The 19138-nt window shown below is 43.8% G+C and overlaps 1 protein-coding gene across 2 annotated transcripts in view; it reads right to left on the bottom strand.

Moving 5' to 3' along the window:
- Window positions 1-14269: 14269 nt before the first annotated feature.
- Window positions 14270-19138, bottom strand: part of GDA (guanine deaminase) — a 69354-nt gene continuing 64485 nt past the window's right edge. For both annotated transcript variants that reach the window (XM_026519374.4, XM_044391266.3), the window contains exon 14: window positions 14270-18164. In XM_026519374.4, the coding sequence (XP_026375159.1) occupies window positions 18094-18164 (71 nt within the window). In that variant the 3' untranslated portion in view covers window positions 14270-18093. The remainder of the gene's footprint in view (window positions 18165-19138) is intronic.

The raw sequence follows: 19138 nt of genomic DNA, 5'->3' as shown, positions 1-19138 counted from the left end.
CGAATTTCAGGGCTGATACAGGAAAAGACAGGACCAGGAGATGGTACTATGCCCAGCATGCTTCTCGGGCAGGGGTAGGACAGGGTTGCCTGAGAAAAGACATCCCTCTCTGCAGGAGATCTTCCAGATACGGTGGGAAGAGGCCACTGCCCACAAGGGGACGAGGGCCAGGGAACTCTCAGGGAGGAGGGGAATTGGAGAGGGGGCTGTGTGTCTAGGCAATGCCACTCAGCCGCGAGGTGGGGAGGTTCTGATTCAGAACCCTGAAGGGCAGCAGCAGTCTGGGGTCTCGTACAGCCGTGGGATTTATCTTACGCATGGCTAGCTGTTGCTCGGTGCGGTTCATGAGGTATGCGTAGCTGGCAGGCTCTAGACCCTAAAAATACGCTTATTTGGGCTATAGTTAAAGGAATTGGATGTGTAAGAATTCCAGGTTGCTGTTAGCAGGCTTTGGGCTGACAGTCCAATATACAGAGCTCATCTTTGCATCCAGACCTCCAACCGTGGGTATCAGAACACGTATCATTCCTGCCGCAGCCTTGACAGTGAGAACAAAAAATCCCCTCTGCTGTTGGCCTTCTGCCTCCCCTGTCTTCCCATCCTTGTACTTCCTTCTTCAAACACCAGCAATGTGTGGCTTTCGTGACCTGGAGAGAAAGATCCAACAGGAAGGTAGAGGGGACGGCAGTGAGTAGGGGGCAGGGGCAGTGGATGGAGTGCTGAGACCAAATAATGGGACAGGTGAGGACAGGATGTAAGGAACACAAGTGTTGTTCTGGGACATGAGAGGAACTGTCATGAGACCTACGAGTCAGAATCTGCCTGCACCCGAGGGATGAACAGTATAAACAGTTATTATCTTTCCAGACTGCCCCCTGATCCACCACTTTTTTAATTTGCAGGAATACCCCACTGTATGAGGTGTCTGTAAGGTGTGGTACCCCATCCCTCGCTGAGGAAAGTCAGGATGGGGTCTTCCTGTTTCATGCCCCTTACAAATCCAGGGGCACAGGATGCCCGCTGGCCCATCAGATGAGCAGGAACCAGAGCGGAAGTGCAGGTAGAATCGGTCCACATGGCGGTGTTCTCCGATGGCTCTGGTGTTTGGCACTGGCTGTGTCCCCTGAAAGTGGTGTCGGCAGAGCCCTGAGCACACTGTTCCTGTAGCCTGATCTTCACTGTGCTTCCAGCCCGTCAGCCTCACATGGGATCGTGCCTAATTTCTAAGGCTGATCCTCCAGCCTCCCTCCATGCTGAGTTTGTCAACAGCTATCCTTAAATTAGTTGGGGTCATTTCTGTTTTGAAACCTGATCAATACAAATGCCATGGCCTCTTTTTGATCCAGAAGTTAGAGGTTTCTCTGTCTCCAGGCTAGTCCAGATCTGTCCTCAAAGTCTTAAAACATAGATCAAGTACATTTCTCCCACTGAAAGATAAATTCTTTCCAAAATTATCTGTCCTCAAAAAAAATGAACAATTTCCATTATAGTAAATAAATAAGATATGTATCAAACTCTTCTTTTAATGGATGGGGAAAAGATCATGAATTAACAAATGTGAAAACATTTTTATTGACCTGAAGATACCGTAATTTGAGGAAAGCAAAATGGTTGACATTGTTTTCAATTATTGTCACAGCAAGATGCCTGTAAAATTCATATAATTGGATTGAGTGGCACTGTTAATGACTCTTTGGATATGTACAAATCTAGTCATACACTTCAGAATTTGCAGAGGCGAATTAATTTAATATGCTTTATTCACTTTCTGGGTTGGGCATTGGGTTATATCCCATTTGAATAAAACATCAGATGGGCTCTAATTTGCATTTTTGCCCACAACATACTTTCCAATTCTGCCTCCTTCACATCATTATTTAGCATTGTGATTGTGTCAGTCATTTCTTAGACAGCACATTAATCACATTCATTATCAGCTGGATGATTTGATTCAAAGGGCAATAATAAATCACACTCAACCTAGACAATTGAATATCAAACTCTTTTAACTGTGGTTTGCCTAGGTTGGCTAAAAGAATGTTGGTCCCAGCTACCCTGACTGCTCCTCCTTTCCAGGGAACACCATCTCAGAAGCACATGGAGATGAAAAAGGTCTAAGATTGCCTGGAGACAGAAACTCAGCTTTTCCAGATGAAATGATTTCTTCTTACTTCCGTGAAGGAGGATTGGAGGGAAGACAGGTTGGTCACTGAATATATAAATATGGTGCCCAAGTGTGAAGAAAGCTGTGTCCCACAGACCTCTAGCAATCAACCAAGCGCTGGAAAGGAGTTGCTCTCCCCAACCTAGTGAAGAGCCCGCTGGAACCCTTCCTCTCTGACCACCTTTCCAGCGCCCTCTACTGATGAAGCTTAACAGTGTGCCAGAAAAAGGAAGAACATTTAAAGGAACCTGGTCATTTTTTCATAGATAAGGCAACAAAGCTTGAATTTGACCTTAAGAGGCAATAAATTGATAACTTCTGGGGTGCCTGGGTGGCTCCGTTGGTTAAGCATCCGACTCTTAGTTTCAGCTCAGGTCATGATCTCGGGGTCGTGGGATCAGGATTGAGCCCTGTATCAGGCTCCACTTTCAGTGTGGCGTCCACTTGTCCCTCTCCCTCTGCTCCTCCCCCAGCTCGTGCTCAATCTCTCTCTCTCTCAAATAAACAAACAAATATCCTATAAAAAATTAATAACTGCCATAACACTGTACATACTGCTCTGACCATTGAAGTCTAACTATTGGACTAGAAAAAAAAAATCCCTAAGTCGAGTGGCTTAAAGTAACCACTGTATGATTTTCTCTCATGGGTCTGTGGGTTAATGGGGCCAGCCGGGCCGTTCTCATATTCCACATGATGACATCTGGGGCTGTGGTCATCTGGAGGCTCAACTGGACTAGAAGAGCCGAGGTAGTTTGCTTACATATATTACATCACGCAGAGATGACTGGAAGGCTGGGCTCAGTTGAGATGCTGGAAAAGCTGAGGCTCTGTCTCCAGGCAATCTTAGACCTTCTTCACCTCCATGGGCCTTCTCTTTGTGGTCACTCCACATGGTCTCTTTAATAGGTCTTTTTAGCCAGACTTCTTAAATTGTGGTCTGAAAGTGGAAAGAGCTTTGGGACATAGTCTTGAGCTACCTGTCACTCCCAGGGCTTAAACAAGGTTGAATATCATTTCTGGAGATATTAAAGAAGGGACTCAAGAATCAGCCAACTGGCCAGACTGGATGACCTGTAAAGTGTCCTTCCAAAGCTGAGATTCAAGTTTTCTAAGACTTGACTTTTAACATCCTTCATGGGACTATGACAGCACCATCTTCCCAATTCCCCTGCTAATGATTTCATCGGACTGTCTAATCCTGGCAGAGGGCATGATGCCTGCTAACTGATAATTGGTTTGCATAAGCTAGAGTGAGCCATATTTGAATCATGCATGTATCTGTAGAAATTGAAAATAATTGACCAAACTATAAGCAGTGGTGTTGAATTTCATTTTTGGTGGATATGTAAAACAGTTTGTATTGCATTCTCACTCCTCTTTTTTTTTAAGATTTTATTTATTTATTTATTTATTTGAGAGAGAAATTGAGAGAGAGAGAGAGAGAGAGAGTGAGCAGCTTAAGGGGCAGAGGGAGAAGCAGACTCCCCACAGAGCAGGGAGCCTGACACAGGGCTCAATCCTGGCACACCAGGATCATGACCAAAGCTGAAGGCAGATGCTTAACCGACTGAGCTACCCAGGTGCCCCGCATTCTCACTTCTTAAGTCACATTTAATATACCCATGGAAATTCATCATTTTGCAGTATTTCCACATGCATGATTCCTTTCCGATGGACACATCTTTGCCTTTTATCTTCTAGGAACTGAGGTGACTGACTCAAGTAAGCCAATTGAGATTTCACAGTTTTGTTTCATGTTTTTCCTTGTGAAATTGTCTTCACTAAGGACAGTAAGTAGATGACATCCGTTTGCATTGAGAATATAGTTTTCTTTATGTCTGGTCTATTATGGAGTCTGGGTTCAACCTAAGAAATTATTTATTGATTTCTTTGCATAGGAAAAGAACATGTCCAGCTCGCTGGTAGAAAAATGGTCTTCCAAATTTTACTGTATTGTTTCAGTCTTTTATGAAAATTGTCCATTTGTGTTCTGCTGGGTGTCAATGTAAAATTAATCTGGCCTTTTTCTCCCTCTGCAACTTAACCTTTTTGGCGGGAGACCTTGTTGTTGCCCAGAGCTGTCTGTTCAAGCTTTGGCCACTAGGTGGTGCACTCGGTAAACATTATCTCCACCTCCCTGGCCTGCTTGCGGTCTCACCTTGTACTCTCGAAATGCCCATTTTATATCTTGTGCCAAAGGGCCAGTTTCACTCACTATGAAATAATTATATGTATCTTAGCATTTAAGTCACATGAACTATATTTTCTTTCCATCTGATACATCGTCTTCGAATTCATCCATGTGGTCACAGAATGAAATTGAGCTGCTTAAAATGAGTTCCTCGTCAGTGGAGGTATGCAGGCAAAGGCAGGAGAGCCATTTGGTGGAGACAAGTTGGAAACAGGATGACACTTTATCTCTAAATACTTTTAGGTGTATTTTCTGAAACAAGGGCATTGTCTTGTCTAACCAAAGTACAACGACCAATATTGTTGTCGGACCCAGCAGACCATGACCTGAGGGCCAGATCGTTTCTACCACGTTGTAGGGTCTGTTGTAGCTACGGATGCTTTTGAATAATTGAGAACTATTTAACAAATGAAAACTACATGAAATTCAAATTTTAGTGTCCACTGTATGCGGGCTGCTTTGTGCTACAAAGACCGAGTTGAATAGTTGTGACGGAGATTTCTGGGGGGCTCTCATTGCTGGTTCACAGAGCCCCAAATATCTACTCTCTGGCCTCTCACAAAGACAGTTTGCAGAGCCCTGATCTAATCTGCAAACGTTATTCAAATCTTGCCAATTATCCCCCCAACGTCCTTTACCAGGCCTTGGATCCAACACTGTTATTTGATTTCTGTGGGCCTCAGTCTCCCTTGTGAAATTAAGACGATGATGGTCCCTTCCTGTTAGGTTCTTATGAAGATTGAGTGGCTTCAGTAAAGGTCTTGAAACAATGTTTGGCATAAAATAAGTACCCACTAAGTACTGACTACTCTCATTACATCAATCTTAGCTTACTTTTCATCTTTTAAGGAAAAGTAAGAGAAGACGTCAGGAAATTCTGCTCCTTTTCACAGAATGGGGGTGCACTTGGTTGGGGTGTCCTCCCTTCGGGGCATAGGTGCCCCTACCAAGGACTGCAGAGCCCTCCTAATTCACATGTCCTCTTCCTCTTAGCCACTGAGAGACATTCTGCTGCTGTTTTGTGTGTAGCTGAGAGGCCCACAGGAGCTGGTGGCTATTGAAATGCAAAGGATTCATGTCATAGGTCGTTCGTTAAGTGCAAACCTGAAGATTTCATCAGGTAGCCAGACCAGCTGATGGTCTGTGGTAGCAGGGGCTTATTTCGCCTCACCAAAGAAGAACTCTAACGTGTGTTGTCAAAATGGCGGAAGATACCCCCACCACTCCCTCCCTACCTCTGCCTTGAGCCATGGAAGCAGGAGAGCGAGGTTCCTGTCTCAGGGATTCGAAGAATGAATCTCGTGGACAAAGGAGAGTGAGCAAAGCGATGGAGTTTTAGTGAGCAAGGATACAGAGAAAGCTCTCAGGAGTGGGAAAGGGTCCTAACCGGTTTCCAATGAGGGTTCTTCATGGGCACTCTTTTATTTAGAACTGGTCCAGAAACATGTGGCCCTACAATTCCCATGACGTCTTTTTGTTGATCAAGGATTCATGAATGGTTAACTTCTCCTTTGAGGCCTGCTCGTTTTTTATTTTCTGTGGTCACAATGTAATTATTAGGAAAACACTTTAACCCTAGCAGTTGGGACAGGGTGGTCTGGTTTTTCTTCCTCATCTTGTTTTCGTTCTGTCCTAGCGTCTGCATACCTGAAATACCCTCCGATTCTAGTCAGGGGCCTCCTACCTCTCCCTGTCTAGACCTTAACCCTTTTCCAACTCCAATTAAGCTGCATTTGCCAGGGTAATTGTTGTCCGAGAAGGGATGACAATGTTCCATTTTAATGGCAGGTAGGTCTTTATGTAACAGTTGTAGGATTACAAAAAAAAAAAAGGCTATAGAGGATTTAATACAATAAATCTTACGGGACCTGCAACAAGGAGGCACACACAGACATTTTGGGAATCTTTTTTTTTTTCCCCAAGATTTTATTTAAGTATTTATTTGAAAGAGAGAGAGTACAAGCGGGCAGAGGGGCAGAGGGAGAGGTAGAAGCAGACTCCCAGCTGAGCAGGGAGCCCGATGCGGGCTCAGTCCCGAGACCCCAGGATCATGACATGCGCCGAGGGCAGACGCTTAACTAACTGAGCCACCCAAGGTACCCCTTGGGTGCCTTAACTGGGACCAAAAAAAACAAAATTAACAAAGGCCCAACATAGCTTCTCTCCTTCTCTGGGACCACATGGGCTCTTCTCGGCTTCTCAGCACAGGCCTGCCCTGCGGTCCTACTTCTCTCTGCAGGTTGAATCTGCTTACTCATCTGGCCTACCCATGGTTCCTAAGAGCCACACCCAAATGAAAACACACACTGGGCCTCTGAATACAACTATCATTAAGGATCCTGGTTTATTTGGGTCCTAAATTCTAAATTCCAGGAAACCATCATTAACTGGCCCAGGTTGGCTCAAGTACAAATTGCTGGCCAATCATCTGTGATGGTGGGGGATGGGGTGTCCTAGGAAGGCATCCTGTGTGGAGAAAATGACTGTCCCCTTTTAGAATGGACAGTTCAGCAATGGCTGCCTGCTCTCAAGAGAGCACATGCAATTTTTTTTTCCTTAAATGAAACCTTTTTTGACTGCATAAAATTCAAGATGTTTAAACAGCAAAGAAAATCCTAAACAAGATAATTAGGGCTAAAAAAACATTACAAAAGAAACAAGTACTTGTCAACTCCTCCAAAATAACATGAATTTAGGATGAAACTAATAAAGATATTCCTAAGTTTAGCTGGGAATGTGGTTATTTGAGAGGCTTTTTTGGCATTGTTTTTAAAACTTACTAATATAAATATTAAGTAACTTTTTAGGTTTCTGATTAAAATTCACAGCATACAGACATTATCTTTATTGTTTTGAACATCTTCATCCAGTCATGTCAAACCTCCCTCAGTTATGGGTTAGTGTAGTGGACTTTATATTTCAATCAAAATAAAGTACTTACACTATCTCAGAGGAGACAGAATTGAAGTGGAAATAATGTAGTCATAAGAATTATATTAAAACCATCTATATTTGGGGTGTTGTTTTGAGAGAGAGAGAGAGGGAGAGAGCTGCGGCGGGCGGGAGGGGAGGCAGAGGGAGAGAAAGAAAGAGAATCCAAAGGAGGCCGCATGCCTCAGTGTAGAACTTGGTGTGGGGCCATCCCATGACCCCGAGATCATGACCCGAGCAACTAACTGAGCCACCCGGCATCCCTAAAACCATCTATATTTGAAAAACACTGCCTTCGGCAATAAAAACAACTGTAACATTAATTAAATAACAGCAGTTAAACTAAAAAGATGAATCAAGATAATTCCTAAAGACAGAAATCACAGTCACGTGATTATAGATGTTCGGGCTCACCCGTTGCACACCTGAATCCAGCCGGAAGGGGACCCAGATCCTGGTCCTCACCGCTTAGCTCTCTTCCTTCCCTGGGGGCCTGATGATCCAGGAGAGTCTCTGACCCTGGGGCCTCTGCCCTCGGCTGTATGCGGAACAGCAGGGAGCCGCGAGGGAAAGAGCTGGAATCTAAACTTGGCTTCAGCCAGTTTTTGTCTTTTTGGACCATTTTCTTTGCTTAGCTCGTTGAGCTTTCTCCCAGTGGACAGAGCTGCCAGCCAACCATCTTTGATGGCAGGACGTGGTTCTTTCCAATCCTTTCTCCGAGTCGTCTGCCATCTGCCATTGGGGGGCGCACTTCTGACGGCGGGGGCTGACGCTTCACACACCGTGGAAAGTTTCTCCTCTCTCAGTGGTTTCTCCCTCCCCAGTTGGTTTTCTGCCCCGTCGCCTTACATTCTTGAGGTAGTTCAGGCAGTATTTCGAGTTCAAGCTTCAACAGAAGCTCTTGAATCTCACTTCCCAGCTGTGAATGTTAACCCCGTAAACACGCTTGCACAGACCGCTGACTTTTTCTTTGATCTCTATGCTCTTTATTCCGGTGGCTTTCTTCACATAATTCTTCAATATGTCCTTGTTCTTCTCTTTCAAGCCTTTTAAGTAAACAGCATCAATGAGTTGCTTCACATCAGCTTCTGATTCACAGAGCAGGTGATCTCCACTTTCGGATTTATTCTTTCTATTGTCAAGTTGCCATCACGCAATGTTTTCTGGAAAGAACAGGCAAACTTGCTATCTTTAGTGCAGTTTTGGGTATTTGACGGGTTCTCATCATTTACCCCCTTGCTTCCTCCTCAAACATTTGTTTCTGTCCCTTCAGTTCCTGCACTGCCCCTTCTCGGAGCTTCCTAACTTGGGAAAACAGTTTCAGGCTTTCCTAAAAATGAATGTTTTCAGCCAAAGCATCCATAATTTCCCTCAGAAGTTGTTCTACATGCTTCTGAGATGCTTACAAGACGTGGCTGGCATCGGTCACTAGGGAGCAACGGGATTTGGATGCATTTTCAACTGGTTTTGTCTGTCCTTGAAGTCAGGCGGTCAGCACTACATGCAATGAAAGCTTAGGGGGTTCACTTTTCCGTTCTTTTTTGGACAAGGTCTGCCCTATCCTCAGGTGAAGATGCTAACCCGTTGGGATATTTACTAACTGCTGCCAAACTCTGTGTGTGTGACTCGGGGGACTGGCCGCCTCCGTAGATGACTCTGGGGCTCCAGCAGCCTCTCGTGGACTTTTCAGTACCCTTCAGACCGAGCAGAGAATCTCTTACTAGCTCTTTTCTCTCCTTAAAGTGGGTTGGTTCTTTTCTGGAACAACAATCGGGGCAGCTTATGCCAGAGTCTCCCAGAGAGACTCGAGGACGCTTAGGCCTGGCTCAGGCATTCCTGCACCGCCACCAGGGCACCAAGCAGTGTCCCAGGACTGGCTGGGGAGACATCATGCGGCCTTCATCAGGCCCTCCACGACTCCAAAGGGACCGCCACTCTGTCTCTGGTTGCTAGTATCCTGTGGGCCACAGCTAACCCAGATACGTGCCTGGCAGACGGGAGAGGCCATCAGGGGGCTGGAGGTCAGGTTCTATGAAAAGGGCTCTCTAATTTGGGTCTGCTTCCTGCACAAACAGAAAGTGATATTCTTTGTCCGCTGCATTTGCACACATGGAAAAGGCTCGTTGCAGCCAGAGGAGACCAGCCGTGAGCCGTGACTGCTCCAGACCTGACCTGACGCTGCAGGAAGCCGGGGAGGTCACAGCGGTGCCATGTCATTACCCACCCTCTGCCCACGAGACGGTCAGGGCATAGTGACAGGGCACGCCGCAGTAGAGACTCCCGGCCCCACACCCCCGAGTGGGTTCACATTTCCTTTGGCAGCAGGGATGCCTGACTCTGCCTACAAAAGTCACAGGGGTCTCCCTCCCCTGGACGCTTCCCACCTGGTTTTTGTTCGGTCTGTCTGGTTGGGTAGGGGCAGAGCCCTGAAAGGCCCCAACAAAGGTATTAACTAACAGCCCTGGATTCAGTATCAGAATGGCTGTGTGTCGACAGTTGGTGAATTTTCAGTGGGGCCAGCGTTCCCCTCTCCATCCATGTATTTCTGGATCAGGGACGCTCTCCTCCACTGGGGACTTGAGCCAGGCTACTTCCATCATGTGACCGTACCATCTCTAGCTCATGGCTCCCAAGGTTGTGCTCCAATTTTCTCCACCCCAAGAAGTCCCTCTCCAGAGGGAACAGGTTCTTGTTTTCACTACACTTGCCGCCATTTGCTTCTTTAAGCAGCATCTGACTCTCCTGGTATCCCACCTGGGACTCTGCCAGGAGCAACGTGTCCCTAGTACCTTTATTGGAGGGAAACTAGAGAACCGTGAGTGGAGGCTGGTCTGGGGTCCCAGATGGTGCCAGGTTCAGGCCCCTGGTGCCCCTGTGGATGTGGAGGAGAGAGTGCCTCTGAGCAGGCTTGGGCTGGGGAGGCAGCCAAATTCCTGGTGAAGTGATAGTTTCTTTGTTTATCATTCAGGTATTTATTTATTTATTTAAAAGATTTTATTTATCCATTTGACAGAGAGAGAGAGAGGCAGCCAGCGAGAGAGGGAACACAGGCAGGGGGAGCGGGAGAGGAAGAAGCAGGCCCCCAGCGGAGGAGCCCCATGAGGGGCTTGATCCCAGGACTCCAGGATCACGCCCTGAGCTGAAGGCAGACGCCCAACAACTGAGCCACCCAGGCGCCCCGTCAGGTCTTTATTTAAGAAGAAAGTTTATAACCTGTTCCTAAAGAATTCAGCCATAGTTGGGGGAGAAGAGACGAGAGGGATGTTAGTCTCGGCTCTTTGATTTGCAAGTGACAGATACAAAGGTGGCAGGAGCGTAAGCCACTGGAGGCTACTGAGCAAAGAGATGAATGTTGCTTTTAACCCTCAGAACTGGGCCACGTGCCTGGTATCTAGTGTCATTTACGAACACCTCACTTGAACGAATATGGTCTAAAATGTACCAACTTCATGATCAGCAAGTTAAACATTACTTCATAGGCTGTTATTTATGCTTCCAGCAAATACGGATTTCTATCGTTTTTAAAAGAAGCAATTCCTTAATCTTCAGTATTCAGTTTTACCAACACATGAAAGGCATGAGAGAACAGCTATGTACATTTCAGGGCAATGTGCCTGATTAACTGCAATTTCTGTTAGAAGCTATCACGCCACGTAAAATGGTCTACAGTACCACAAACAATCTTTAATGAAGACTTTTTACGCATTTATGCTGACTTCTTTCTCATTTTATCTGGGCAGTACTTTTACAAGGAACATGAGGATTCAGGACAAGATATACATAATGGGTTTTCTCCCCCCATAGGTGATAATAAAGAACCCACTTGCAAGAGAGGGCACAGTCGTCCTGGACGTCAAAAAAAAAAAAAAAAAGATCTGTCCCTGAGCTGAACACAACAACAAACACAAACACCCGAAACCCCACAACTTCTCTCTTCACACCCATATGCCTGAGTCATCGCCGTGTGGTTCTGCTGGATACAGAGCTTGCCACTCATGGTGCCAAGACATGTTCACGATGCCGAAGGGTTGGTGGTACTTACATAAATTAATCCAGAATACGTAATTGACCAAGCCTGATTCATCTTTCACAGTTCTGCCAGGAGAACAGTGTGCACGAATTTTGAAAGAAGTGTGAGCACTGCTTTTTCTGAGCCTCGGAAATTCTCCTTTGAAAGAACAAAATTCTAGGGGCACCTGGGTAGCGCAGTCGTTAAGCGGCTGCCTTTGGCTCAGGGTGTGATCCCGGTATTCCGGAATCGAGTCCCACATCGGGCTCCTCCGCTGGGAGCCTGCTTCTTCCTCTCCCACTCCCCGTGCTGTGTTCCCTCTCTCGCTGGCTGTCTCTCTGTCACATAAATAAATAAAATCTTAAAAAAATAAAAAAAGAACAAAATTCTCTCATTGCCTTACCTATCGGTTTGGTTTACATGCTTCAATCGAGATTTTCAAAGTGCTTCCCAAGCACAAAGCCATCCCTGGATTCGTTCTCAAGCTCAGGTAGCAATGGAATCAACTTTTGCAGGAAAAGAAACCCGAAAAACAAAACCCCCCACCAAAGCTGCTGAAAGTCTCTCAAATGCTCCAGGAAGCAAATTTAGCAATTAAAACCAAGAGTAAAATTCGTCCTCGGATTATTCACTTATGCATTGTGGCTTTGATTAGGACAAATTAATTTCAGAGTAAAGCTAAAAGATTCAGTTTTCAAGTGAATCTGAGAACCTTTTGTCCTCAGACTGAATGATAATCTTTCCAGGGACTTTATTTCTCGTATGTTAGAGTTTTCTGCTATGACATTGAGCTCTCTTTCAAGAGAATGTTTGCTTACTTCCCTGTAAGGGTGGGCAGGGTCCAGGCAATCAAGGAGGGCTCAAGGGGCCTGCAGAACTCCATGTCAACTGTTCATATTTTCTTTATCACGTCTTATGTTTAAGTAAAAGTGTTTTATTTTTTTCTGAGTTACCACGGAAAGATTTCCCACTAAAGTTTTTCCTATATTTTTTTAGCAACCTCTCTTCCCATCCTGAAATATAGGCTCAACCAATACAGAAGCATGGAAAACCCAGTAAGTATGACAAAGTTAATGTAATTTTACAATGATGGTGGAGGCAGGCTTGGTGGTAAGAGGGGATGAGTCTGAATTCGTGAAAAACATTTAATTACACTCTAAAAGAATGTCCTATCACTTTAAAGAACAGAGAATACTTCCCTTAACCCATTTAATTTTTATTTTTTTTTCTTTTATCCCATTTTAAAACAGGATTAATAAAAAACCCCAAAACCCCAAACCTGCTATTGGTGACAATACTTATGGGTCCTGTTCCTTTAACTGAGTGGCCTCTGCATGCAGTCTTAAAAACATCCAACTACAGGTCCTATTTTGCTCCTGGAAAGTATTTTTGTATCTAAACCTTGTTTTATTTAAAGGAGTAATTTAGTACCATGCAATAATTTGCACGTCTGTTAATTAACCATTACAGAACTCTGTGCCCACAGTTACAAATTAGGCACACATTTTTGCTAGATTACACACCTGAGAATTCTCTTCTGGGTATTTTGACTAAGTTGTTCTTCAGGATGGAAAAAAGATGCATAGTGGGTTGCTCAGAACATTGAAGGTGAACTTATAGACCAAATCTTCTATTTTTTTTTAAGATTTTATTTATTTATTTAAGAAAGAGAGAGCACACCTGCGAGAGACAGCATGAGCAGGGTAGAGGGGCAGAGGGAGAGGGAGAAGCAGACTCCCCGCTGAGCAGGGAGCCCAACATGGGGCTCGATCCCAGGACCCTGAGATCATGACCTGAGCTGAAGGCAGCCACCTAACTGAGCCACCCAGGCGCCCCTTCTACTATTTTCTTATGCTTCATGTTATAAATAAAAAAATGAACATAAGAGTGCCAAAAAAAATCAGCTTTAATCCTTACAGGGTATTTGTATGCACAGAGAGATCCTTAACATCCTTGCTTTAGATTCTAAAAAATAAACTGATAAAAACACAGTTTAAATGATTTTTATTTCTCTTCAGTCTGTACTCATTTAAAAAAACAATCAGATGGTGAGCACGCACTGTCCCAGATGCTCTCCTAAGTACTGGCTATGAATTATTCTATTTAATGCTCATTACTCTAAGGCTGGGACTTAGGTCATGCCCAAATCACAGAATGGGGTCATGGAGACTTACAGTGCGCAGCTCAGAAGACACCGGAAACTGCTTCCACACTGCAGGTGACAACCCAGAGGTTCAAGAAACCAACTTGGGAGATCACTATCCGCATAAAGAAACAGAAACAGAGTACAATAGTACAGAACAGAAAGGACTAGAATAGAGTTGATAGTACAGAAAATAGCGCAGGGCGTCACAGAGAGGAAAGTGTGATTTTGTGAGGCTTTGTTTTAAATCCACATGCACAAATATATGTGTGAACTCATTCTTTTCTTTTTTAAAAGATCTTATTTATTTGTCAGAGAGAGCGCACGCACAAGCAGCGGGAGTGGCAGGCAGAGGGAGAAGCAGGGTCCCCGCTGAGCAGAGAGCCCGAGTTCGGACTTGATCCCTGAACCCTGAGATCATGACCTGAGCAGAAGGCAGACACTTAGCTGACTGAGCCTCCCAGGTGCTCCTGTGTGAACTAATTCTTGATGTTAAAGTGCATCTGTTACTCTGGGTTGTGACTTTAGAAAATATGAACTTTATGCTGAGATCAAAACCAATAGCAACCTGAATCTAAAGGGCTGGCATTAGAGCTTATGTATGTATGTATGTATGTGTACATACATGTATGTATGTATAGGTACACACATGTATGTATGTATGTATACATAGGTATGTATATTGTCTATCATAAAGTGGAAGATACATGTTGGCCCACACGTAAATATTCTATTCTACTTTTAAAAATTCATGTTAAAAGGAGAAACACATTGTAAGATTAATCTCCCTTCTGTCAGAGTGATAGAACTCACAACAACAAAAAAATGTAAACACAAAATCTCATTTATTTTTGTCTGAAGCACAAAGGAGCTCACTCAGCACATGAACAGGAAGCAAATCATACAAATATTGAGTAAAATGTTCCAATGAATACACACACACACACACGTATATATATCCTTAAGAGCAGCAATCAGGAGTTTAACATACAATGTAAAGTGGTTTTGATTCCGAATGTTTTCTGACAGGCTTTTGAACAGGAAATGAACAGGTAAGTCAATGCCACATGACAGCTGTTCCTTGGGCAGCCCATGGAAGCTGAAAGCCATCTTGGAATTTACCCTGAGTTCCATCACTGGCCTGTTGAAGTTTTGCATTTCAGTAAATTTGGACCAGATTTACAGACTAACCCCTCAGCTCTCAATCTCTCACCTTCGGGGCTGTGGGCGGGAAAGGGAGAGGCTGGGCGTGAAAACATGCATGGGGGCCAACCCTAGGGCTTTCCAATAGTGTCTGTTCATCTGTGCACTTCTTTCCACACTTTTCCTTTAGACACACTGACAAGGGTCAGGGTCCAAAATCATACCTAAAGGGGCTAGGTAGATCTGAAGTTGCAAATATCTCTTCTAAGCCTTCAAAAAAAATTAAAAATTCATAACAATCCATATAATTGGAAAATTATTTCAAAACATTGCTGTGACACATTTCTTAGTCTACCTTTTAAAAACTCAGAATGCTTCTTTTAGACGTGGGAATGTGTCCAGCAGCAGCATCAACTTTAAAAAATGGGCAATGGAAAGATGTCCACTAGGCTCCAGAGGCATCCAGTGCTGGATATTGTCCGCGTATGCACAAGGTAGAATTGATACACCGTGCCTTCCAGCTTGCCTTGAAAGTTTTCCATATGTCTAGTTCTGAGGTGAAAAGATTAAAAATAGGAAGAGTCTGGAAGGGAGTGAAGATTCAAGATACACTGCTGGATCTCACATCCATTATGTTACCTCTCTGACATCTCAGCTGTAGTTGCCAACAGGGATACTCAAGGGCACAGTTCAAAATCAGCTAAGTGTAACGGGAATGTTTCCAACCACTGTCCTCCCTTTGCCGTGCAGAATTCTCAGGGAAGTGAAAAAGAGATTCAGTGGGGTTCAAAGCTCACAAGAGTAACTTAGAAAGACCTCCTCCTGGCATGAAGGGAGCCAGTTCCAAGATATTCTCTTGGATTCTAGAACCTTCGACAATGAAATCAGAGAAGGAGCCGATGAAGGGAGCAGAGTCTCAGTCTCAGGTTATGATTACCAGGACAACCTCTCAGGTCCTAATCCCATGTTCCATTCCCTTTTGGAAATTAAATTCACCTTAGCCGATTAGCCTGCTTTTGTGTTCTACTGTAGAAAATATCTTTTAAAGGTAGGACTGTTGGCATTATTAACTCAGTTTTTACCTGTTAAGTGCATTCCATTAAAAAATACCATGAAACCAGAGGCAAACAGCGCAGGGTGAGGTGAGGGGACTGATAAGAAGCCTTCATTCTTTCTTTCCCGTCAGAGAGCAAAATATTCAAACATAAAGTGAGAAATAGGGTTGGCTTGAAATACCGCCTCTCCACAATTCAGAAAGTCAAGCCACGTGAGGCCAAGCCAGCATTTCCAAGTGTAGACCATCTGACCACATGTATGGCCTATGCCGGCAGCATTGCACAAAGCCCGCACAAGATTCAGGACCACTGCACTTGGAGGCACGAAAACACGTAAGTTCTAAGAGATGCAGGGAAAGCGAACTACACGTAAACATTTCAACATATTCTATTTTTGCTAGAAAAGATAGTCAGGTCTTAACATACTCCCGGGGCTCAATGTAATGTTTGACAGACTGGTTGTGGACGGCCACTCTCCTTCTGCGGAGGGCGTGTCTGTTTACATGCACTGCACGCGATCCTTCGGCCAGATCAAAACGGACGCTCAACATCAACATGGACGTCCGCAGGGAAGGTCCAAGCGTAAGACCTTGCAAAGGCTGGGAATACAGCTGCTGCCTGCTAGAGGACCTTACACATCTTACCCAAATTCTTACGCCCTCTCACCTGGCTTAGACATCAGGTAACCATGTTCTTTTGGCCACTGGAAGCTGAATTTATTGAGTTACTTAATATCCCACAACACAAACTCTGTCTGTGTGTTTTAAGTAAGATCAAATTGTGTGTCAACTATATTCAAATAAGCAAAATTCTTTAAAAAATGAAAACAAGACCAAAGTTGTGTTCTGTCATTGGGTGTTGTGTATACACAATCAAATCTTAAAGTGTTTCCACCAGGAAAAACAGAAAACAAAACGTGGGCAAATGACTGCTGATTTAGCGTAACTAACTGAGGATCAAATGTATAGTATAAAAGGGGGAATTCTGTTCTTAGTTCTATAAATATGGAGTTAGCTATGTTATATTATAGAAAGTTCTCTACTCTAAGGTAAATTATAAGGAGTCACATGTAAGCCCTAGGTGTGAGTGTTATGATATATTAAGAAAATCTATTCCTTTTCCATGATGGTTTATAGTATTTGAAATTAAATGAGAAAAATGTAGTATTTAAATGACATTCACATCAATACTTCTTCAGAGTTCATCGAAAAGTCGATTTGCTTTTAATTGTAGGTTATGGGAAAGCACACTATACTAGGAGGCATAAAAATACTCTTTGCTTTGTTTAATGTTCCTGGGTGTCTAGTGCAGATTAAGTCCTATTAATATAAACAGTAAGTGGGATATGTACATAGTTTTCATTATCCTAAAATTCTGATGTCCTGCAATTATTAGGAATTAAAAAGACAACAGGATAAAATTGAAAAATGGAGTGCTTTCAGTAAGCAGGTTTTAAAGATTTTTAATAATATTTTTAACTGAGTTTGTCTTTCATTTTAAAGTTCTACCAGATTGAAAAGTTCTACCAGTTCATTGCCGTGAAACCCTTCCTTTCAGTACTGACAGCTCCTTGCTGCCCACCACGTGCCCCAGTGTATGAAGACCCCAGTCTACACAAGAGTGGAGTATGGAATTTGTTTCTTTTCTAATAACACTGAAGCAATAATAGCGTCACATAGTTATACATTAAGGTGATTTTGAAGTACACAAAAATACCACTATTTGTGCCATGAATAATATTCTTAAGAGACTTTAAATCTTTAACACCCAACCTCTGTCAAACACTTTGAAGCACAGAACTATATTAAGAAAGCACGTGGCATTCAATTTCTGACATTTCATCCCCGAAGAAGGCAAAGCACAACAATAACATGTTTCTGAAATGCAAATTCTATTAAGTGCCAATTTCCAGAACACAAGGTCAATCTAGAAACACATTTTAAAATTCAGCAAGTTCTCTTCTGAAATTAATATTCTCAGTACATAATTTTCAAACATAATCTGAAGTGATTTTCCAATGCGTGTTCATAGTCTAATTTTTTCTCCCTCATAAAAATATATTCACTGGCTCGTTTTCCATCTTCTGATTTTCACATTTATTAGCTCAAAATATCTAGCCATCTAGGAATATCTTTTCTTTCCACATTTCCAAATATGAAATCGATTTGACTTAAATCTCATAAGAACACCACCAGGAATAACATTCCCTTATGTTTGAGCTTAAAGTAAATCCAAACAGCTCAAAAGGGAGAAATTTTGAGACCTCCCAACCAGAGATTTGGGAATGATCGCGACTTCCTTCAAACGATTTGTCAAGTGAATACTGTAACTAGACACAGAAAGAGATAGTCATCCCAAGAACAAGATACTATTTTTTAACTTTCTAACTGAGCCTGGGCACAAGGGAGACGCAGAACCACGTGATCCCAGGAGAACTCGTAGAGGCCGAGGGTCTTACACCGAGCTTGAGAAGGGGACCACCTGCTTTCCACCCACATAAACCTCCTCAATATTTCGGTCATCTCCTGAAAGAAAAATGAAGGAATCATTCATAAAGTGTTTTTATGTCAGTATTTTTAAAAAAGGTTTATTTATTTATTTGAGAGAGAGAGAGTGAGTGGGGGGGGAAGGGCAGAGTGAGGACAGAAGCAGATGCCCCGTTGAGTGTGGAGCCCAACCTGGAGCTCGATCCCACGACCGACCGGAGATCATGACCTGAGCTGAAACCAAGGTCCCACGCCCAACTGAGTGAGCCACCCAGGCGTCCCCATGTCAGTATTTTAATTGCCACGGGGAGGGACTTAAAAACAAATCCACTTCTAAGAGGGAAAATACAAAAAGCTGCCTTTTTTCCTCTCTGACTGTTCTTAATCTGGACAAGGGGACAGGACCAAGAGAAGGTGCTGCACTGAACTGGAGCATTAGGGTCTGAATTCTGCACCGAAGGCAGAAATCCCAGAAAGCTGAGCTGACTTTCCGTGGGCATCCCTTTCGGCTGGAGTGGTTTGTGTTTCCAGCCCCGACTGTAAAGCAGATACTTATCTTTGCACCCCAGAATCACCCCATGGCCTGCAGCAAGGGAGCTCTAGGAACGGCACCTGCATCTCTCTCCTCTCAAGTTCACCCAGGACTCAGAGCTCTCCGGACCAAGCAGGAGGCAAAGTAGAATCTTCCCGTACTATTTATTTCTCTCAATGAACAGAATTGAATGTGAGTACACGTTAAAAAAACAAAACAAAAAACCCAAAAACTCCACACCAAACATGGGTGGTGAGATTCCACCACGGGGTTATCACAAATACAACGTGGTGGGGGGTGGGGTGGGAAGGGACTCAATGGCCTCTTCCCCTGGGCCTGCCATTCCTCAGCTTTGCATTTATCTTCCAGGGAGCATGGGCATTTCAATAGTGCCTTGAAATGGGCTTGATGCTGAGGAACGTTAAAATAAAATAATGAATCAGATGAAATTGTCACACATAGAGTTTAACCTACAGGGCCA

This window comes from Ursus arctos, unplaced genomic scaffold, assembly GCF_023065955.2.
Source record: "Ursus arctos isolate Adak ecotype North America unplaced genomic scaffold, UrsArc2.0 scaffold_33, whole genome shotgun sequence".
In the NCBI taxonomy this organism is placed as follows: Eukaryota; Metazoa; Chordata; class Mammalia; order Carnivora; family Ursidae; genus Ursus; species Ursus arctos.
This window is presented reverse-complemented; position numbering and strand designations above follow the sequence as displayed.